General features: G+C 38.2%; 1 protein-coding gene across 3 annotated transcripts in view; it reads right to left on the bottom strand.

The window, feature by feature from the left end:
• The window catches only part of CNTN6 (contactin 6), a 218,315-nt gene that overhangs the window by 128,357 nt on the left and 65,158 nt on the right, over positions 1 to 24,800 (bottom strand). For all 3 annotated transcript variants that reach the window (XM_074957524.1, XM_074957523.1, XM_074957522.1), the window contains exon 3: positions 3,979 to 4,105. In XM_074957524.1, the coding sequence (XP_074813625.1) occupies positions 3,979 to 4,105 (127 nt within the window). The remainder of the gene's footprint in view (positions 1 to 3,978; positions 4,106 to 24,800) is intronic.

Genomic DNA, 24,800 nt, shown 5'->3' with positions numbered 1-24,800 from the left:
CTTCAATCACAGCTTTAAAATATCAGAGTTTATACAATGTTACTAATATATAACATGGGTTATATCGATTGTAGCTGTTTTACCCTTTGTTTTTGCTTTTCCCAACACTTTTACTTGTCTGTTACCTTTATCTGGATTTGGATTTCATTTGGGTCATTTTATCTTATCTGAAAAACACCATTACAAGTTATGATGCAACACACACACACACACACACACACACACACACCACAAATGAGTAAAATGTGACATTTATTTACTTACTTACTTATTTAAACACATATCTTTTCCTGACACGTGTAATCAAAGGATGTGACTTTCAGACTCACATGAAATTTTATATTCAGTATGCAAGAGAACTCATTTGATCTCTTGCACTCCGTGACAGGAAAAAATGTCACGTGTTGCACCTGAACAATCATAAGTAATCACCCACAGTTCAAACAGGAAATGTATAAGTATCACAGAGAACTATTTATGAACAATCCTCCGAGTTTTTAAAAAATAAAAATAAAAACAGAATAATGAATACATTAGAGAAAACCATGATATGCTCATAGATACTTTGCAGTCAGAAAAAGAGGCTAAGTATATTGGTAAAATTATTCATTGTGAATTATTGACTCCACTCTAATGAAAATATTCAAGTGCAGTGAATTAGAAATTATCTTGCAAGCCTGTGTGACATTTTTTCCTTTCATCAATATTATATAAGGTACAATAGAAATACTGGGCCAAATAATGTTATAAACAACCAACTTTGTTGGACATTAAAAGGCATAGTAGGGTATTAGATTGTGAGGTAATATAACTGGATATTCATGTTGTTTTACTCAGTATCTAAAGTTATATTTCTATCTTTAGTTTTGTTTTCACTGTAATCTGGTCTGCATTCTGCTATTTCTAGCACAATGTGGAATATAGTGTCTCGGTTTTTTACTTATTCCTTATGCCCATTTCAGTGAGTGCATGCTCTCTCTCTCTCTCTCTCTCTCACCAATGGAGAGAGAGAGAGAGAGAGATTGGTGTTGTTGTTAAGCATTATGGGTTTTTGAAAAGAAGTTGCAAAAAATTATGACTAGAGTCAACAGATATTTTTAAAAGTTATAATGAAAATCTTATAAAAAGACCTTTAGGAAACACTAAGCATTTATTATTATTATTATGTTATTTTCACATAAGCATATTTCTTTATATAGAAAAGTATCAGCTGGCAAATTATATTATATATAACTTTATTCCTATTGTAATGATTCTGTGTTTATGAATCAAAGAAAAACTTTGCAGTAGTCCTTGCAATCCTTAACTCCACACTCAACATAACATATTACTACAATTTCATACTGTTCTTGACTTTTCTAGATATATGGGAACCTCACATATGTAGGCCAGATCCTCAGAGGGTATAACTGATTTAGCTGCATTGAAATCAAAGGAGTTAAGCTGATTTACACGAAGGTCTTATTCCTGCTCCCAGTAAAGTCAATGCAAGCCCTGAACAGTGCAGATGAAGCCCCAAGTGAGGATCTGACCATATAAGTGTAACCAGGGCTTTGCAAAATATTTTCTATAATGCAAAGCTTAAAAATGTTGAAACTGATTTTGACATCACACTAGTTGCGCATCACTGTAACTCCATTTACTATAATTGAGTTACTCCCGACTTACACCAAAGTAAGTGAAAAGGGAGCGAGAGAAAGAAAACAACACCAAATTATTTTTCCTATCTCCTGTTCATTCCATTGTATTTTGGGGTGGAATGAAAGTAGGCGGGGTGTGGAGTAAAGGAGATAAGGTGCATGGAATGCGGGAGAGAGAGAAAGTGAGAAACAGAATAATTGAGAGGAGGAAGAGGGGGAAATAGGAGAGTATGGGGTGTGATTGAGAAGAGTTCATATTCCAAGTGTGTGTGTTCATAGGGACATCACGGGGAAGAAGGTGCCACAAGTACTCCTTTTCTTAATGGATCTGTGACAACTCACACAAGTTGAGGATCTGCCCCAGTGAGTGTGAGGTTCTGAAGGCTACTCCTGCTGCTGCAGAAACTGTTTGTGTTTATGTGTGGAGGAGAGAGAATATACTGCAGGCCTGGGCTGGGGATTTTCACAGGCTGCCAAGGAAGCTCCCTCTTCCTTAGTTCATTGAAAGTGGGTGAGTAGATGGATTGGAGAGCCTGGAACTCAGTGACCTGAACCAACTGATGGCCAGGCTGGTAGATAGCAGGGGTTCATGGAATGAGGGCTGAAGTAAATATATAGTGAGCGGTGTGGTAAACCCAGGACAAACAACTACAAAATGGGGGTAGTAATTGGTCCCAGGGGGTTAAAAGGCCCCACCCTATCCACTGAGGAGAGAGAACCAGGGGGCAATAAGGTTCAGCTGGAAAAGGGGTTGCTAGGGAACCAATTAGGTTCAGCTGACTCCAATTACTTGGGACCTTTTTAAACCCTCCCCTGGGTGGTAGGAGGGGGAGAATGAGGGAGTGAGAGGAGCAGGGAAGTTGTCAGTAGGCTGTTTGCAGCAAGACACCAGATCTTTCCAGTAGGGAGGCTGCACTCGCTCCCCAGAAGAGAAGGAAGACCAACACAAGAGTCTGGCTGAGGAGAGGAGTAACAGGACCCAGTACTACCTATAAGGATTTGCCTTGCCCCAAACCTGAATCTCCAAGGCTAAAAGGGACTGAGCCTACTGAGGCAAACAAGGTATTTTGCTACAGTGGCTACTCTTCCAAAAAATGGAGGAAAATTTACTTCCTCATATATAAAACTCTGAGAAGATTTCACTGTGGTACATTGGCACTTAAGATGCAGAGAAGCCAAGTTCCCACTTGCTACTGGTAACTTTGCAGGGAAAACCTTCTCTTCATATTTAAAAGTTATTGAACATATTCTCCAGTTCATTAGGTAACACTTGATTTCCTTCAATATCTTGCATGCATGATTTCTCATTCCTCAGTTTTCTTTTTCCCAAATCTTTGCTTTAACCCCATTTAATGAGGAACATATAGCATCCTTTTCTAAACTTACAGCTTCTCCTTTTATTAAACTCAAGTTTCCAGAACATTGGAGCAACAGGCTATGTTTAAAATAAGAGTCTAAGGTTATTGAACAGACAAAAAATGCTCTGGACCTAGATTTTATTAAGTGAGCCTACTGGGTACAGTAAGCTAGAAATCAGAACTGTGCCATGCTGTTTCTCTAAATAAACCTTATAAATATATACATGAAGTGTTAGAATTAGAGATAAGCAAGACTTGTGTTTTTTGCATTCCAAGCTTTTATGATGAAAGTTTTTGCAAATACTTATGCACAGCCAAATGCTACCCTTTTCTGGTTTTCACAGCTGTTCTGTGGATTTTAAGTAATGTTGTAGGTTTTTAAACACTTTATGGGAAATGTTCAGTGATGTGTTTTCTTTACGTTAAAAGCTCATGAAATTACACAAGCGAAAAATGACATTTTAATGACACATACTCCACAAAATTGATGTGTTTTGTGTATTTTTTCACCATCTTTTTTTAAAGAATTCTGAACAACTCAGGCCTGATCCAAACCAGTGAAGTCAATAGAAAGATTTCCATTGTCTTCAGTAGGATCTGAATCCAGCTCAATGGGATGTATTATTTCCCAAGGGCCTAATTTTTGTTTGTTTTTTTCTTGCCCGTACATATGGTTTCTTAATAATATTTTAAACAGTGGTTTCTTTGAGCAGTTTATATTGTCGTTATGTTTTTTAATTTAAATATCTAACAATTGTGACTCAAGTGAAGATATTCCATTTTTGAGGGTTAGATTGTGCCACTTTTACCCATATTGGTGAGTATCTACTAACAAAGGTAGTCCCATTGACCCCTTAATACCATTGGGGGGTGTGTGTGTGTAAGCACTCAGCAAAGTAAGGGATGTGCTACCGAGCTTTTGATCAACTATAGTTTAAAACATTTACAGGGAGACCACACAGTTGCAAAGCTGACTTCACCTGTAGTACGGCAATGGATATCCTTTGGCTGTACAATTCAGCAGTATTTCTGGGTCCTCTGAACCAATAGAATAAGTGATGTCATATGGCTCTTGGATGAAAATAGGACTGTGAAGAGTATCTTCCTCTGTGAAATAAAGCAACAGTTTAAGATTAGCCTTTATGTAGGTGATAAAAAACAAAAACCAGAGCTTCCAAAGTTCTTCCCTTTTATTTAAAACCTAACACACTGCGGACTATTGGGCATCAGTCTGCAGATTTTTCTGTAATGGAGCAAACATTTAAAACCAGATTCATAATAAAACCTCATTCCAGGGGATTTGTGGATTCATTACATAATGAAAGTGAAGAGTAGCTTGTTTGCATGTTTCCTACAGAAATTATGTGGCTGTCTATTACATCTACTCCCTCTCCTCTGAACATCACACTTATGCATAAAGATTATGGGTAGAAGCTGAGAAGGACAAAGAGGTGTCATTCTATCAATCTATCTTTAGTACTTGTATGGTGCTCAACACTGCAGTATCTGAAGGCCTCAAAATCTTTAATGTATTTATCCTTACAGTACCCCGTGAGGTAGGGAAATACTGTTTATCCCCATTGTACAGGTGGGGAAACTGAGGCACAGGGCGACTCAGTGACTTGCCCAAGGTCATACAGGAAGTCTGTGACAGAGCAGAGAACTGAGCCCACATCCTTAGCTAGTGCCTTAACTGCTGGACCATCCTACAACTCTAAAATGTTTAAAATGACTTTGATAGTGCTCAGCAGTTTTCTGTATGCATTTTTGTCTCAATATCATTTTTTCTTGGAAAATGATGATACATTGGTTACATGTCATGTAACGTAAAGACTATCAAATATTGCAACACACTTAAGTATACATTTAGGTCCTGATCGTGCAAGTAGAACTTAGCTCGCAACTTGCGGGAATGGGGCCTTATAAAGTATACTGCATGATTGGTTTAATCCTCTTGATCCTCTTGCCGTTATTAAAGCTTCTTCTAGTCACAGATGAGACCAGAATTTTACAGTTTCATGGATCTAAATCCAATGTTTGACATTTGCAATAAGTCCATTGAAAAGATATGATCAAATGAAAAGCTTGTATATTTTAACTTTATCGCTTAAAAGCTTTTAAAGGATTGCAGCTCATAGATTAATATATACTAAGGTCAGAAGGGACCATTATGATCATCTAGTCTGACCTTTTGCACAACGCAGACCACAAAATCTCACCCACCCACTCCTGCGAGAAACCTCTCACCTATGTGTGAGCTATTGAAGTCCTCAAATTGTGGTCTAAAGACTTCAAGGAGCAGAGAATCCTCCAGCAAGTGACCCGTGACCCATGCTACAGAGGAAGGTGAAAAACCTCCAGGGCCTCTTCCAATCTGCCCTGGAGGAAAATTCCTTCCTGACCTCAAATATGGTGATCAGCTAAACCCTGAGCATATGGGCAAGATTCACCAGCCAGATACCCAGGAAAGAATCTTCTGGAGTAACTCAGATCCCACCCCATCTAACATCCCATCACAGGCCATTGGGCCTATTTACCATGAATACTTAAAGATCAATTAACTACCAAAATCATGTTATCCCATCATACCATCTCCTCTATAAACTTATCGAGTTTAATCTTAAAGCCAGATAAGCCTTTTGCCCCCACTGCTTCCGTTGGAAGGCTATTCCAAAACTTTGGTGGTTAGAAACCTTTGTCTAATTTCAAGTCTAAACTTTCCAATGACCAGTTTATATCCATTTGTTCTTGTGTCCACATTGGTACTGAGCTTAAATAATTCCTCTCCCTCTCCGGTATTTATCCCTCTGATATATTTATAGAGAGCAATCATATTTCTCCTCAACCTTCTTTTAGTTAGGCTAAACAAGCCAAGCTCCTTGAGTCTTATGAAAGGAGACAGGTTTTCCATTCCTCGGATCATCCTAGTAGCCCTTCTCTGTACCTGTTCCAGTTTGAATTCATCCTTCTTAAACATGGGAGACCAGAACTGCACACAACTGCAGCTGATCGTCAAGACAGTACTGCAGGAAAGGGATGCTCTATAAAAGGCTTTTAAACATTTTTGAAGCCTTTTTAAAGACTTGTAAGAAGCAATCTCCTATTTCCTGTTCCCTGGTACAGTCTGGGCTTGTTTGTTTTATTGTTTTCCTATTTAGTGATTGATTTATTGATGCTGAATAATATTCTGGGGGACAGGATTGGTAACAATCAGATAAGAATATAAATATTTATGTACTGTAAGTACTGTTAGATTTGTTATAATTCGTTTCCTTTCCTACACTCTTGGTATTGTGCAGAGCTCTCGAACAGCTTTTTGTTCAACCCCAGAAGTGCCTGCTGCTGCTTTTGTAAAAGTGTAACATCATGTTGGCTACCAATCTTTTTAATGGACAGTTATATCCAAATACCACTGGCCTTGTCAGGATTCCGCCCAAGGTTAAACACAAGTGTTTCCGGTATATTTTAATGTTAAAATCTGCCCTTGAAGAAATTCTGCCCACTAATATAAACTATATTCAGTCTACACTTCAGGAATTACATAAAAATTCACAGAACTCAACCTGACTGTGAGTGTATTTTTATGAGTAGCACTTGGTAGAAGTAGCCTTCAGGAGAGATGGAGTTAAACTGTGAGTGGTAGTCCGAAGAGATTGATTTATTTTACACTGCAATAGCTGTTTGGGGAGACACATCTCATTTTTTTAAGAGTATCTTGTATTATAAAGGAAATGGTAGGGGTATACATACATTAGATACAGTAGAAAGATAAAATACATCCACCAAGTTTAGGATATAAAGCTAGAGCTATACAATATTTCAAGCCAGTAAAACAGCTAAGATGAGCCGGTAGTTTGAAGGTAAACCATTAAACTTCTCTGAACATTATATGAGATATTATAAGTGACATAACAGACCATAAAATGAAGTAAATCATATGAAAAAGCATCACTTTCCAAAACTGTTTACATTCTGCTGAACTTTGCAGGCTATATCTGAACTTGAATGAGACTTCAAACATTTCTTCATTTAGCCATCTCTAGTGATCGTAAATTAAGCTTCCCCAATAATATAAAGCAAACCCAGTGACAGGATGCAAAAGATAGCAAAGCAAAAATATAACTGAATACAATCATGGACACCACCTCACCATTTGCCTTTAGTGGGACCACATGTGCTTTAAAATAAGTATGTACTTAAATGCCTTGCTGGATCAGGGTTTAAAGTCAAAAATTATTATCATACCACATTCTGCTAGGTTCTGTGCAAACACAGAACAAAAAGACAGTCCCTTCCCCAGTCTCAGTAAATATCTAAGTAGGGCTCTCATTTATCTCTGCTTCCTATGCTGTCCAGTTTGCTTTTACTAAAACTACAGACATTTTCCATATTGTAGAATGAAATTTCCCTGACGCTAGTTGAGGCCTTGATAATTCCATCCCATAAGGAAGGAATCAAATTAAGATCATCTGGAGTGACAGATAGCAGAGGAGTCACTGTGAAGGTTGCTCCCATTTCCCTCCATTCTCTTAAAGCGTCTCCACAGACAGGTGCTCGATGAGGTGAAAGACTGGGGAGAAAATATCCCCCTCCAAGTCCATTAGCAGCAATGTATGCAGTAAACCCCATCACATTTTGAATATCCCTTGGGGTGGACGGGGAGCCAATGGTTGGGACCACAAAAGACCACAGTCAGCTGTGTTACCATGGAGATGGGAGCTCCACTGAAGCATTGGGCCTCCTTACAGATGGCTTCTACTAATGTCCACAAAAAACTACGCATATATTTTTTTTTGGTTTAAAGGGCTGAGATCCATTTATCCAATTCCTTGAGGGGCAAGGCAGGTGACTCATTCCAGAGGATGCAATGCACAGTTTGCCGTGAATTTGTTCTCATTGGAAAGGGACAACAAGGCCCCAGTTAAACAGTATCTTTTTTTCAATAACATTAAAAAACCCACTCGTGTATTGTAAAAAGATATTGAGGGGAAAAAGAGAGGCCCAGGTGACTCAAACATCTGCCCTAGCTACCTCCCTAGACACTTCCAACATATTAAATATACTGTTCTTTTGCTCAACATTTCCTACAATGCTACTTTCCCCCAACTTGGCTCCGCTAGATCTTTCTCATACTACCCTTAGTAGGACATTTGTCAAACTGACCACACACTGTGTAAATAAAATTTATCTATATTCTCTCTGTCTGCTGCTTTCTTATTTTTACTACCTTTCTGAAATTTCAGATTTATTATTCCAAGGGTTCAGGCAAATTATCTCTCTATTGCCTTTCCTTCAGTAAATACAATGTGCTTTTCTTGCCTTGTGTGTTAATCTACACAGCCCTTTCATTGTTATTATCTTCCTATGGCTCATGGCTAAATTTTTCAAAAGCACCTAAATGTTTCAGAAGCACTAGTGCCATTTTCAAACATGATTTTGGCCCTTAGAACTCTAAATTTCATTAAAAGTCAATGGGACATAGACTTCCAAGGGCCAGATTTACAAAGGTAGTTACCTAACTTTAAGATGCAGATAGGTGCCTAGTGGGATATATAAAACCACCTGTGCAGGTTAGGCACCTAACTCCCATTGAAAGTCTCTGTACTGCAGTATGATGTCAAATCAGGATACACTAATTGACATGTGATCTAAAAGCTCCTTTAAGGGAGACATGTGTTACTTACCCCTATTAGAAAGGTTACCCAGGTATTGTGCATGACTTTTTTTTGTATATTTCTGAAGATGGCTTCTCTGACATGAGCCTCTTGATGCCAACTGGCAGAGAGCACAGGGGATCCGATATATGAATATTAAGTTTACCTAAGAGTGGCATGTGAGGTCTCGCCCAACAGACCACTGGTTGTCATACTGGTTGTGAAATGTACATATGGAGAAAGTTTAAGGAATTATGTATCTGTACTGAAAATTGTGTTCTCATGATGTGAGTTTAAGGCAGGTCTCCAGGAGGCAACAAATGTGCTCCTGTCAGGCAAGAGAGAAGAGATGCTTTTATATCTCTCTGGCTGGTCAAGTGTGTTGTGAATTGTCTGCATCACAGTGGAGATCTAGCTACAGTCTGAGACAAACGAGGCACAGATAGGAGGGAAAAAAAAACCCAGCATCCCATTTATGAGTAAGGAGAACAATAAGGGTAAGCGGTCTAACTGGGGGTGCAGGGAGCATCCTGGATCTTTTCCACAGAGTAGCTAAGCTGACAGTGTGGCTTGTCTCATGCATGGAAGATCATAGCCAAGCCTGGCTGTACTACACTGAAAGGATTTTGAATGAGTTTTCTTCTGTAAGACATGACCATAACTAGTTAAGAGAGCCTATCGCTAACCTGCAGAGGGACAGCAGGGTCTGTGTAGGCAGAGAGGGGGGGTGCTCATGTTACCCATGTCCAGTGGAGTTGGGTAGCTGACCCCTGGCAGGCAGAGACAAGGCTTCCTCAGGCTAAGGGCAGGCGGCAGCGAGGTACCTCACAGCCCTGGATGCCCCGGGAAGAGCCACAGCTTGCCACAGTCATCCTGTCTTCTCTCTCATATTTTCTCTGTAAGCCATGGAGCTTGCCACCAAGTTTGTCAGAATATATTTGCGTTATAGGAGACCATATGGATTAGGTTTTTATCAGCATACATTTCTTCGGTAGTCTTGGGAACCCATTCCTTATTACTGTCTCTCTAGGAAAGGTCAGGCATGGTCATTTCTAATTTCCTGACTCTTCCATTTTTCCTTTCTTGTAGACAGTGGTCATATATTTTTCCCTATATTGGCCAGTTACCCCTGTTCCTCCATAACTAGTTATGATAAATGAATCTTTTTAGTATCTCTTGCTCCTGTACACATTGAATTTAGATTTTTATTTGTCTATCAGAATAGCGGCATTTGACTAAATGGATGTATTTGTCCATAAACCTTGGCTGTGAATCTTCTGCTTAGTGTCTGAAAGCAAATACAAACTCTCATTATGAAACACATCCTTATAAAGTTAAAATGTATGTATTTTTCTATGCTGTCTGATCAGTTTGAGCTCCATAAACACCATAATTATGCTAGCTTGAATTCAAATGTGGAATATGGAAATGAAATAACATTCCTTTAATCATTATGTGATATTGTCTTGAATCAATATAAAGATTAACCCGGATATGGTGGAAGCTTTTTTTTTTTCAGAATCCTAAATCAACGGAGGATTTCAATGTGTTTTCCTTTAGTGTCTGTGTAGGCAGCATATTTTCTGTTAGGTGGGCTAAAGTAGTCAGTTCAGATCCAGTCAAACAGTTTTCAGTATGTCCCGCTAGATTTTTACTTGCTTTTACTCTGTGTGTGTGTGTGTGTGTGTGTGTGTGTGTGTGAGACTCTCAGTAAAATCAAGTAAAACTCTAAGTATATTAGATATGCTTGGGAGCTGAAGAGCAAGGAACAACCTGCAGCTCCCCTTCTTTTGACACCCTCACTCCCTGTCACAAATAGATATATATGGGGCAGAAATATGTAGGTTTCCTTTTAATTATATTTATTCAATGTAAAATGGAATTATAGTCACTGTTTTATATAGGGCTATGATCACTATTATAGTGCAGCTTCTATTCATTATAGGTGAAACTGGTCTGTGCATGGAGTGCACCACTGAAACAAAAAGGCCTTTCTGCATTCTGCAGTCCCCAAAAAGACTAACACAAGAGAGGACACTGGACATGGGTAGGGCCCGTGCAATCCGAATTTTCATTGACAATAAATGATGCATAAACAGAAGATCACTGGGGTACAGCATTTCTTCTTAAATGTATTGTGTGATAACATGTAAATGCCCCAATCTGGGACCTGGATTGTGCTAGGTGCAGTACGAGCAAATAACAGGACAGTACATGCCATGAAGAGTTTAAACTGTTGCCGCCACTCTTTTGTCCCAGAGGCTTGAGTAGCAGAGACGGAAGAGCTGCTGCCCCTTAAAATGAATGGGTGGGTATTAAGGGCAGCCTAAATACGCTGAAATATCACAACACTGAAGAGGCTAGAACAAGAAAGCACTATGTAAGCACTGTACTGCAGAAAGCTTCTAAATGCTAAGCTGCAATCATTCACATAGGGAAACTAGATAAGGAGGAATTTATCCCAGTTATTACCTTCCAGAGAGGTTATAAATTTCAGGGGTAGTGAGTCTTTAATGAATCTTTCTTACCATGCCTTAGACAGAGCCTCATATCTGATTCAAAACATTAACATGACTTTACGAACCAAAACCAGCAGGTGATTAAGAGGTGTCTTAGCTAGCAACTTTATAGTGACGACCGGTTCCAAAAAAGCAGAACAGGTGACTGAGTGACACTTCTGCCCTGTAGTGACACCATGAGGGGAAAAATATGGAAAACCAGAATGTCTCGAAAATCAGTTTAATTCTGGGACTAGACACACTAGAAAGTTTTTATACTCGTACAGTTATTGCATGGCATCAATACAGAGCAGAGTTAAGACTGTTTGGGTGCCTTGACTGTGCATTTCCATACTCAACAAGTTTGAATTTCTTTTAAGTGTATTCTTAATGATGAATTTCCTGGTTTGTAGCTTCATGTGGGGATAATTGCAATATCCCTGCAATGTATTCCAATCTTAATACATTTCTCAACAATAATTCCATTTTAAATTTTTTTGTATTTGTGTTACTATCACTTATTTATATTCTGGTAGCACCTGGCCCTCCAATCAGTACAGGGGAACCACTGTGCTAGGCACTATACAAACACATATCTGACCCAAAAGACTTACACTTCAATTTGACTAGTCATTGGGCAAGAGAGAGTGCAAATGACTCTTGAGTCCACTGGTCAGGGCATTCATGTGGGAAGTAGGAAGTCCAGGTTTCAGTCCCTACTCTAATGAATATTTAACAGCCTATACAAGGTGGAACAGCTTCAGTCAATTCACTTTCAATGGGACTTGTGCTCCTAAATCACTCATGCATTTTTGACAGTCCCACCATAGTGGGTGCTAATGAACTCTGTAAAGATGTAAGCATCTGCCTCTAAGAAAGCCCTGCAAACCTGAGCAAAATAAGACAATCTTTAAAATACAAAACCACCCCACATATACACAAAGAAGAAATGCTGTTTAGGCCCTACAAATATTAAAACTGTGTGTGAACCTTTTGTTGCAAATAATGCTAGGGATTTTGAATCAGTCCTGTTAGAACAGAATGGATACTTTCTTCAACCAAAAAGTGGCTCAAAGGCTTTGAATAGTATGACTGATGCAAAAGAAGAGGCAGTGGATGATACGTAGTATCAGTTCGTTAGCTTGTTAACACCAACGGCACATAAACTTAAAATAACATATTAATGCAAGGAGTCAGATATTGGCCATGGAAGGCACTAAGCAGTGACAGGCAGAAAGGAAAGGGAATGAAAGCATTCAAGGAAAGGAATAAAACATGTGAGACATAGCAGACATATACCCAGGGAGACATATTTTCCCCAGTAAACTGTTCAAATCCCAGCCTGATATTGAACAAGGAGAGTCACATATAGAAAGTGAGATTAAAGGACATATTACAGGCTTCAGCAACAAAAACAGCCTAAAGCCTGTAGGGATTTTTTCCCCACAGGAGTCTTCAACTTTCATGTGCTTTCTTCCCCTCCAGACATTGATGTATAGCACTTCAGAGACACTGGGTTCCTTTCAGGTTTCAGTTTCTCTTGGAAAAAGTCAACTCAGGAACAACTGAGACCTCCCAGTTTGTCTTCTATCAGACACAAAAATAGAAAGGAACCCAGCTTTCTGAAATGCTCTTGAATGTGCTGGTGGCCTAGGAGGCACTGGGAGTGAAATCCTAGTCTCTCTGAAGCCACTTGAGAAACTCCCATTGACTTTAATGGCACTCAGGATTTCAGACTCAGACTTTACATGGTGAGGCTGTGTGTGTGTGTGTGTGTGTGTGTATATCTGTGTGTATATCTATATGTATATCTATATGTATATCTATATATAAATTTAAATGACTTCCAACAGAGCCAGGCATTATTATGCTCCAGGTCACCACCATTCTGAAGCTACAGGGTGTTAAAGGGTTTATTCCTTCACCCACTTACTTCCCTGGTCCTTTTCACATGAACAGAGAGTAACAATAACCGAAGTCCAAAGGTGCAAACAATTCGATGTTTATTGGGATGAACTTCCAGCAAGCATGATTCCAGTTTCCTTCCTTAGTGTCTCCCTTCCCAGCTCTGACACCACAGAGCCTTACCTGTGTCCCTGTTCCCATTTCCCCACCTTAGCAAAACATGATTCCAATTTCCCCACCCTCATTCCTGTTCCCATTTCCCCTCCTTACTTCCTGATTAACTGCAGACTATATAGTAAAACTTGAGTTTTGCTTCACTATACCTTAACCAATCATTTTCCTGAAATTTAACTAACCAATCCTAACATATTGTAACATGATTATTTAACCAACTATATCCCACCACCTTAATTAGTTTACACCCAGCAAAATTAATTATACAGCAGACAGAAACAATCACAGAACCAGACAGAGATTATACAGACAAACAATAGGGAAATGGGGACTACAGTGATAGAACAACACAGAAATGAGGAGTATTTGTGGCACCTTAGAGACTAACCAGTTTATTTGAGCATGAGCTTTCGTGAGCTACAGCTCACTTCATTGGATGCATGCATAGCATAACATGCATAACACAGGGTTGGTACCATCTCTCAGCATAGGGGGTGTGGCAGGATGAAACAGGGCACAGCTGTGCAGTCTGGTGATCCCTCTTGTGGCCACTGGCAGCCAGGCACAGTCTAAAGCAGAACAATTTAGAGCAAGCCATCTTTGTACATGCCTCACTCTGTCCCTCCCTTTCCTCTCACTCCCAGACCTTGTACTGAGCTGGACCAGAAGATCAGGGTCTACAGAAGGTTTTCTTATCCTTTCCCCAGAGGATTGAATTCATTACTGCTAAATCATCCCTGAAAATGAGAGAAATCTTAAATATCTCCAGTGAGAGCAATTCTACACTCTAAATGCCAGTCCTTGAGAGATTGTTTCAGTATTTATCTATTCTGATAATTTTTCCTAATATTTAAACCAAAATATCTATGGTGTGTTTATTAGCCAGTGCTTTCTTTGGAGTAGTTGGAGGTGAAGTGTCCGTTTTCACACTCTCATTAAATACTTCTTGCATATTCTCTGAAGTTCCTTGATGTTACAAATACAATATTGGTATAAACTATTACATTATTTTGGTTACTGTTTAATCAGGAACCACTTGTCAAAAGTTATCATATAGTGATGGGATACAAAATATCACAGTTCTGCCAATGATTACGAATTGAAATAGCTAATTGTACAGAACTGGTTGGAAAATAGGGCATTTTCATGAAAAAAAAAATTCTCTTTCCATTGCAATTCAAATATTGATAAAATATTTTGTCAAAAATTCAATGTCCAAACATATTCAACAAATACTAGTATGGTAACTTAGAAACTACAGTCTGGGAAGAATTGTATTTCTTTATTTTTTAAATGGTGACCACTACACTTAATTTTCCAAGAATATTCGTTCAGGTTCATAATTTGAACTTGTATATGTGAATAAAAAAAGCAATGCTGATTTACGCCAGTTGAGATTCTGGAGAATGTATATTAACGTGTACATCTATAGCTGGCTATTTTATAGCTGTATAAATTATAGCTCTTAATATGATCTTTTATTTTAAATATCAACATTTGATGAAATAATTGTTCATAAAAGGGAGCATGCTGAATTTTAGGGCCAAAATCTAACTTTGGATGTATACAGAGTACTAAGATAATTTGATACAAAGCCAAAATATTCCACAGAGCGTTCAGAGCTAGAAGTTCAAGCTATGGCATAGGAATATTTCTAGTAACCTGCATAAAATTGTTCTCAGTCAATGAAGTTTAATCAGTTCTCCCCAGATGAGGATCTGACATTACATTATGTAGACTTGAGTTCATATATATATATATATATATATATATATATATATATATATATATATATATATGGATAAATTCATTATGTAGACATTGGTATAGATATATAGATTATAAATAGGTATGAGAATATAGACATACACATTTATGGAGTTTATTAATTGTACAATGCTACATGGAACAAAAAGGCAAGCTTACAACAGACGGGTCTTGCTAGAGAGGAATTACTTGCTGTAAACTGATACACTGTCTTTACAGCACATTTTTCAGAAGACTTTTGTACTATCGTGTAAGATGCAGAAGAGATAAAGGAAGCCTTTTCATTTATGAGGGTGAATTGTCTTATGTCATGAACTTGGCCATGTCCTTCGGATATACAAGTATTGCAGAACAGGCATCTAATTACACAGAGAAATATCCACAGTGAAGTTAAAGGGATGTGTCTTTATGATGTACAGTAATCCTGACATGCATTCTTCTCAGTGAAATTTCATTAGTTTTTGTGACCAGACAAGACAAATAAATAATAATGAACCTTTTTCCAATCTACTGCACAAGCATTTTATTCACTGTAATTTCAGCTATAAGTGAGACCTAGATTCAGTGACAGATATTGTTTGCTGCATTGTACTGTTGTAATATTCATTTGGCACTATTGTCAAACTGACTGAAGGTTTAATTCAATAATTTACAATACAGGAAAAGATAACAGCTATATTATTTAATATCCTGCCAGTTAAATAAATCCAACATTTTGTTCTCATAACTTTTTTTCTGAATAAAATATAACTATACTTAATCATCATCCCTTTAGTGTAGTAAGTTCAGATAATTTTTACAGTTGTTAAAGTTGGTTTGCTCTGTATTCTTGTGCAATTTACTCTAAACTATATTGCCTGTATTTCAGTTATATTAGTTGGCATGTTGCTCTCAGATTCATGTTCAGACAGGGGAAAAGTGACTTATGTACATTAACATATAATATTTGTTCCATTGCAAAGTTTTATTTAGATTCAAAAACAAAATATTGCACCAAAAATATGTTGTCAACCTCTGTGCTTGAAGCAGCATTGGAAGTATCTTAAAGACAGAAGAATATTTGCTTGTGTGTCTGTGTTTACTTTATGCTAGTGGTTGATTTAAATACATTAAGACAGTGTTTCATTGAAAAGGCTTATTTTATATATTTAGAGATTGTACTTCTCATAAGGCTACATTGATTGAGTAACTTTATAATCGGTCTTGAGAAAGTGTGGCACTTGACTGCACTGCTCAGGAGCATAGCTCAATATTTTCCCTGCTTCTCCATTGCTCTGTGGAGGGAAAAAATTACTTCAGCTCTTTTTGTGAGGTAGCTTGCTCTGCATGGAGACAGCAATGGCTGGACTGTCTGTGTGTATAGCTATGACTTCTCCCACTCCTTTAAGCTCCTCCCATTTCCATTCCCCCAGGGACTGAGTAACCCCAGATCTCCCCCTTCATCTTTGCCCTGTGGCAAGAAAGACCATCAGAACAGCATCAAGGAAGGAGGTATGGGGTAGGAGGTGAGGGGGTGCCTTATTTCTCCTTAGTCCCTTGAATGGACAAGGAGGGTTTGGGACAATCTAGATGATGATCTCTAGGGGCATTTATATAGTCTTTAAAATCACATTTGCTTCTTGCTTATCTGATTACCTTCTGGAATGGTTTATTATGGGATCTGCCAGGAAGAGAAGGGATAAATACAACCAGATTTATACAGAGAATAAGGAAATAACCCCCCCCCAGCATGACTGCAGTTGCAATAAAGAAAAATATTCATAGGTGCATGATAGATGCATAATATTAGCTTACATTTTTATTGCTGGCACTAAGATATAGTTTCATGTCACAAACTGAGTGCCTCATCAATTTTCTCTTTGTAAAGGGCATGAGTCAAATCCTTTTGAAGTCAAAAGAAAGTCAATGACTTCAATGGGTATTCGATCAAACCTATACTAAGAATGAACATAACAGTATATACACCACTATCTTTCAATTGTGTGTGTATATATTCATGGAAATGCTGTTACCGTGCAAACACTGTGTGCATATATAAATTGATAGAAGCACACCTAAACAAACACATTCCTGGTGGGAAAGAAAGATTACAGAAGAGACTTTCTTATTTCCCTTCTATTCAAATTTCATTTTGTGCTTATTACAGTATGTTGTGCAGGAAATAAGCCATTTACTAAGTACTACAGTGCCTGAAAATTCCACCAACACTGTGCAATAGCTAGTGAATACTGAAGACAACTGCATTGTTGTAGAGTGGATATAAAGTAGTAAAACAACAAATGGATCTGAATGAAAATGAAATGATGTAAAAGGGGTGTATAGTTACATTTTTGTAAATGTACTAAAACTCTATTTTCCCCTTGTTTCCATCGGACATTCTTTGTTAGTCCTATTCATGTTTAGTAGGAAACATGTGATAATGGGTATTATTTTGGTCTTTACAGTGGAATGATTGCTCACAATGACCAAGTCCCTGTATGGAATTTGGTACAATTGCAATTATAGCCAAGTTAACTAGTAAGTATCTGTATAATCCTATGTTACAAGGTTATTAACATGTATTTTTACTCTGAATAGCTGGGACAAGTTGACTGCTTCATATGTTTTGTAATTGTAACTGAGACTGTCAATTTGGATGTGTTTCAGACTAGCAGCCATGTTAGTCTGTATTCGCAAAAAGAAAAGGAGGACTTGTGGCATCTTAGAGACTAACCAATTTATTTGAGCATAAGCTTTCGTGAGCTACAGCTCACTTCATCGGATGCATAAAGTGGAAAATTCAGTGAGGATGCATTTTCTATACACACAAACCATGAAAAAATGGGTGTTTATCACTTCAAAAGGTTTTCTCTCTCCCCACCCCACTCTCCTGCTAGTAATAGCTTATCTAAAGTGATGATGTGAATTCATGAACCACCCATGAAAACAACTTAACTTAGATTCAGACATGATTCTGGCTGTAGAAAGGAAGATTTAAATGTAGCAACAGCCCTTAAAACCATGAGGGACTATGAAGAGACACTGGAAATAAAACCATATGGAGAAAATTAATTTTCTAGCCAAATGTAGGGTTCAAGACAAAAATCTTTAGAATGCACAAAGATATGTTTAAAAAAAATTAAACCGCTTCTTACTGCTTGCTTTCAGAAAATTGATAACTGGGAGAGGGAGGGAAAAAACTTTGGAAAATAAATCATCCCAAGCAATTAGGACAATGTAAAACCAGACAACCCTAAAAGGGTTGGCATTTTCTTACATATAATTGGAAAGGAAAGAAAAATATTTAACACTTTTAAATCCAGGGAAATCCTGATTCAAGTCAGATTAATAAAACCAGAATGTTTTTGGAATATGTTTTATTTACTGATTTTCATGTGTCCATTGTCATAGCATCTAGACACTTTAAGTAAATGAAATGCAGCTTCATGTCCAGTTCAACGGCTTATGATGGACAACACAAATCGCTACCCTTCCTATACTACCCCAACTAATAATAAAGAAAGCAGCCATTGTCCATAGTCAGATTAATGGTTGGCCAAAATTATGTTTTGAACTCTGAGGACCTCAGGGCTGCAGCAGATTCTGCAGCTAATGCTTTTTGACTATTCTGGGCTTTGCCCTGCCCCCAACACTGTCTTTGCATTGCCACTGAAAAAGCACACATAGAGCATTGCTACCTGGCATACAGAGGTAAGTGGAATACGCACTGCCCATATGGGGTCTCTCCGAAACCTGTTCCCTGGCACATGCAGTGGAATCATTCCAGTTCAACTGTGTTTAGGGTCCTTTGCATGCACAGGAAAGGAGAAGAGTGTGGGGTAACCCAATTGTACCCTAGCTATATTTCATGTGGCCCCAAGTAGGTCTCAGTACAGTAATGCAGCTGAAATATAACAAAGGAAGGTGTCCTACACTGACCCCATGCAAAATGTCATATAGGCAAAAGCCTACACAGAATAAATCCTTAGGTTAGTAAAGCGGCTATTTGAAGGCTAAGGCTGTCACACTCACAACTGTCAGAAAACAGGGCAGGCACCACAAACTTGTGTTATATTCGACAATTAGGCTTCACCAAGCAAGTGACAAGTGTGAACTTCTGGATGACTATACCACTCTTATCATGGAGTTACAAACAGTCCCCTTAGGCACTCCAGCCTATCTTGCCACCCAGACAAACTGAACTTAGTGATAATGGTCACATAAACCAAAAATCACACCACATCAAGTTACTGCCAATCCCAAAGGATCAGTCACTTACTCCAGATAAATGGGTACTTTGGATCTCGCCCCAAAGAAAACACTGACAGCCAATTCTCTAGTAAACTAACTAAAGATTTATTAGCTAAGAAAAAGAAATGAGAGTTATTGAGAGGTTAAAGCAGGTAAAATACATTAACAGGTGAGTGAATCAAAGTTTGTAAGTCCAAATGAAAGCAGTTGATGTAATAAAGTGCTAGTTTCCCAAAAGTCTTTTCTGGGGATCTCCACGTTGCATTTGATATCTTCCCTGTAAGAGTCCAAACTGTCAGCAATAAAGGATCTTTCTTTGAATCCATATTTATATTTGCTTCTCACAGAGGACAATCTGACAGTTTCTCTAACCAGTCTCTCTAACCATGTGGGTTTTCCTTTGATGTCAATGAGTAGTAAATGGAGACTGAGTCTGTGAATTCCCATTGTTAAACCATGATGACCCTTGCTCTGAAGCTAGCACTCTTCTTCATTTATATTTCCAAGGCTCCAGTTGTGTTTGATGGGTAATTAAATTACAGGGATATACACTCTGTAAAAGGCAATGTAATAGCCAACAACAATTCTTCATTAGTTTTCATGAAGTTTATACATCAAGTACATTCTCATCTTAACAATAACACACACTTTTGATCTAGGATTAACTAGTTGCAGGGATATACACAATGTAATGCAATAGCAATCAACAGGTTATAGATAAGTGAAGACAATATCATTAACCTTTCCTTTGAACTAAAGTAACACACAAGTGGCCTAATTACACTACAATACCTTTTCACACTCCTTTCATTTCTATCAGGGTATGAGTGAATGTGCCTGCAGCCCTGACCTGAGCTGACACTAGGGTAGACAGCATCACAAAGGTTGAGGAGAAGATTGATAAAACAACAAAGTGTGATAAATGCAGAACATAACACATGCAGCCTATTGGAAACAATATACAAAACATCAGAAAAGTAATCTTAGTGGAAAGGGGTAAAAACCAAATGTACAATACATAAAAAGCAGCAAAGAGTCCTGTGGCACCTTATAGACTAACAGACGTATTGGAGCATGAGCTTTCGTGGGTGAATACCCACTTCGTCGGATGCATCATTCACCCACTAAAGCTCAGGCTCCAATACGTCTGTTAGTCCATAAGGTGCCACAGGACTCTTTGCTGCTTTTACAGATCCAGAATAACACAGCTACCCCTCTGAAACCAGTACATAAAAATGCACTCAACAGACTGAACTCTATCTGTTGTGGTTGTAATAAATGTAAACAATATTGATCTTGGGGGCTACCAATAATTATAAATGACTCTAACATGCCCTTTAAATTACTCTCAGGGGCTCAAGTCAATCTTGTTTTATTGAGACACTATATGAGTGAATGTCACAGACCTCATGTGCACTAAAATGCAAAAGAAAGTGACAAGAGGCTCTGGGGCTGAACTCCCAGCTAAAGGAGAGATAAGCTACTGTACAATTATCAGCCAAGAGAATGACTCATATCAGATCAAGTTCTTGATTTATCAAAAAGTACAGCTTGTATGAGGCCTGAGTGCATATGAATACACAAATCTGGTTAAATAGGAGATTCCAGTAACACTGAGGATTTTGGCTTTGGTTCTTGAGTGTCTGGATTTATTCAAAGATGTAAGAAGCCAGGTATTCCCTGCATAGTGTCATCTGCTGTTGCTTCAGATTTGGCCCAGACTTGGAATATTCATGTTCAGTTATTATTTTGGCATTCTGCCAAATTTTCCTGCGTAATGGTAGTAACAGAAGGGAAATGGTGATTTTTGGCCAGTTTATATTCCAGCCAAACCTGAATGGAATTTCTTGGGACATAGTCTCAGGGCTTTCCACCTGATGAATTTCCAAGGCCTGATGAAAACAATAGAAGTACAAGAGCTTCTCAAAGGCCACAAGAATTCTTTATTGTGGAAATATATGGCAACTTACATATTACATCTCACATAATTAGTGTTGTAGATTTTTGTTGTTGTGTCAAGCACCTCAAGCTCATAGGCAGTTTTAAAATAAACATAAACAGAGAGAAATGACTCTGAACTCAGATTTTACTTTACTAATTTAACAATCTTATTACTGGCAATTAAATGGTAAAAGTCAAAACACAAACTACCGTTATCATTCACTGATTAAAAACCAGTTTAGTATGTTGCATTTCAAACTAACCTGCCACTTGCATGTTATGTATTTCAACATGAGTGGCAGCACAATATTTAAAAAATAATTAAGAATGCAGCACAAGTGATCTGTGTTAATTTTCTTGAATAAAATTACCAAAGCAAATGATTATAGATAAGCAAAAACACGATTTGAGGGAATTGTCTTTTGTGAATATTTGGTATCTTGATGTTAATCTTAGTCTGTGCAAATTACTCTCACAAATAGGGATTAAGTTAAAAGCAGTTCTAATGTCAGTATCCTAAATTTTAGCAGAAGCATTTATTCAGCTAGGGGTGTGTGTGTGTGTGTGTGTGTGTGTGATAGATATATAGGGTAGAGTGTTTCAGAGCTTATCTGTAGCATGTCTCTTTCTAAATGTGGCTATATTATAATATTTCTTTGTTTGTTTATATTGCACTACTGTGCAAAATGTCCTCCGTGCTTTCTAAACATAAATGAGGACACAATCCTCACCCCAAAGGGTTTACAATGGAAATAATCAAAACAGACAGAGGGTGGAGGGAAAAAATGCAGCCTACAGGCAGGCGGTCATGGTGATACATAGCAGACCTCTTGGAAGCCCCTGGACTTCCTTCTCTGCCTCCATTAAAATGATGTTTCAAGTGGTGACTTTGAGTGTTTCTCTCTCTCCTTTTTTGCAGGGAGAAAGGTGTTTGTTGGGCAGTAAAGAGAGGAGTAGGAAGGGAATGAGATTGATCAGAAAGATGGTAAGGAGGGTAGGAGAGAGAGAGGAGTTCAGTAGAAAGGTCAGACATGTGATTGGAGAAGAGGCCACAGGCCAAAAAAATTCAAGTGGCAATATCATTGATGAAGTCTGGAAGCAAAGTATTTGTCCCATGCTATTTTTGGCAAGGCAGAAGCCTTTCATAGGTGACTTATGATGAGGACCACTTGGGTTTTCAGGTTCCTCTTCACCTTTTGGTCTGAGTGGTGGAGATCATCTGCTTCAGATCTGCCCTTATGAAAAGAGTGCTACGGTATTCCACAGTAATGGTTCCAAATACTGCAGCTTACACTAGCGGTACTACTACAGTGACCTAAAGTAGTAATAGGGTTAGAGGAGTTCAGCATTTTTAAAGGTGTTAAGACTGGTCTTCGTGCCTCTCTGTTCCTCTTGGGATGTAATTTAAGGTCCTAACTGTACAATTCTTCACTTCAGAATCTCTGATCTTTCACCCCCTTTCTTTCTGACTCACTGGACCATCGCTGAAATTAGCAATGGCTACATTTCTTTTCCTTTGTTTCATTCTGCACTTCCCCATGATTGTCTCACTCTTAAAACAAAATGATAAAAATAGCAAATTCTAAAACCTCTTGTGAAAGGTGTTTTTGATAGCCATTATTAGGGAGCTAAAATAAGTGCTGCTCACAAAATGGTTAAACTGTCAAATGGCAAATTCTGTTATAGCAAAACTGACTAGATAAGTGCCCTTTTTCCTCAGTGTATTTTTAGTGCTCCTGAGAGAGTATTTACATGAATTTTCTTTGTGTTTACTTTTATAATTCATGTGAAAAAATATTAGAAGGCATGGAGAAAACAGCCTTTATCTCACACTCAAGTGCCTATCACCTAGACATTGTAGAATATAGAGAATATTTTGAATGGAATTTTCCTTGAAGGGAAAAAGTGGTTTTGTTTTTTGTGCTTTTCAAGCATATTTTCACAAGTGAAATTACCCACTGGAAATGAATTTCACAAGCGAATCTGTGAAAAATTCCATGTCATCTCTGGTGCAGTCTCCACCAGTGATGGCAGTTTAGCCACCCTGTTTGTATGCTCCTTTCACCCCCATTTTCACCAGCACTAGTTCACATTTTTTGTTGTTTTTCCCTCCAAAACACAGCTATATTGTAGAAATGAAAATGTTTGCAGAAAATGTCTATCTTCCTCTAAATGTTTTGGGGTTGTATCCAGATATTGAAATCATGAAAACTGGAAAAAATTGGCTGACATCCAAACTCTTATGAGGAAAGAATTTCAATGAAACCAACAGAATTGTTTGAGGGGAAAAATGCTGACCAAACCAAAAAAAGTTTCATTTTTGTCAGTTATTTTCAGGGGGAAAAAAATCAACCAGCTCTAATTTCCATGCATATTTCTATACTGCTCTTCCACTGTCTCCCTCAGTTTTAAATGCCTCTTTTTACTCCCTTTTCCATGATGCCCACAAACACTAATCTGAGTCAAATGCCTTCTCCACTCTGGCTGTTTTCTGAAAATAGGATAGTAATAAAATGGGAAGACAAGCATAGTCCTAATTTAACACCTGCTTATGCTTCTCTCAGGCTGTTGAGTACTGGATAATTTCTTGAGTTTCTTTGACTGCTTTGGCTCAAATGGAAATATTGAGTTGAGGTTTTATCTGCAAACTAAGAGCCTGACAGACGTTTCAATACAGGGCAAATAATAAAATGCAGGGAAAACACGGTGTATTAAACTTCACTGTAAGTTTTCACTAATGAAATCCCACATGTGCCTCCCACTCCCGGTGAAAATGACTATGCAGGAAAAAGTAGATGTGCAGAGAGAGGTACAAGGAGGCACTCTGCATTTGAGGGAAATTGGATTAGTTGCCTCATCAGTGACAGAGGTGAAATTCAGGCTGAAACAGATAAAAGCATAATGAGAATAAAGAGAAGCAGGGTTCTATGGTATGCTGAAGGAAGAAATGCTCTCAGTAGGTGGACCACTTCAAATAAGTGGGAGAGAGAGTTTGAACTGTAGAGAGAGATAAACTGAGCAATTAAAAGTATTCTCATCTAAAAAAGAACTCAGTAAATAACATAAAATAGATGCTACCAAAAAGCCATGAGGGCATTTGGGAATTGAAATGCAAGGGCAGTAGGTCAAATAAATATGTGCTCAAAATCTGTTACAATGGAACATAAATGTCCATGAGTTGTGCCTTTGCTTTAAAGTACAGATCTTAGGCTGTACTCATCCATTCCATGAAAAGCCTGGTTCAGAAGGTAGGGAATGTACTTGTTTTACTTGCAATGGTTAGAAAAATTTTATCATGGATTGATATTCAGCACGTCTACTGTGTAGCACCACCAACAGCACTGTGACCTGAAGGCCATATTTTTAGGGAATGGCGCAAAAATGATTGATGTGGTGATAGTACTCTGATTTAAAAAGAAAAGGAGGACTTGTGGCACCTTAGAGACTAACCAATTTATTTGAGCATAAGCTTTCGTTAGCTACAGCTCACTTCATCGGATGCATTCAGTGGAAAATACAGTGGGGAGATTTATATACACAGAACATGAAAAAATGGGTGGTGTTATACACACTGTAAGGAGAGTGATCACTTTGATGAGCTATTACCAGCAGGAGAGCGGGGGGCGGGGGGGG

Source organism: Natator depressus, chromosome 7, assembly GCF_965152275.1.
Source record: "Natator depressus isolate rNatDep1 chromosome 7, rNatDep2.hap1, whole genome shotgun sequence".
NCBI lineage: Eukaryota > Metazoa > Chordata > Testudines > Cheloniidae > Natator > Natator depressus.
This window is presented reverse-complemented; position numbering and strand designations above follow the sequence as displayed.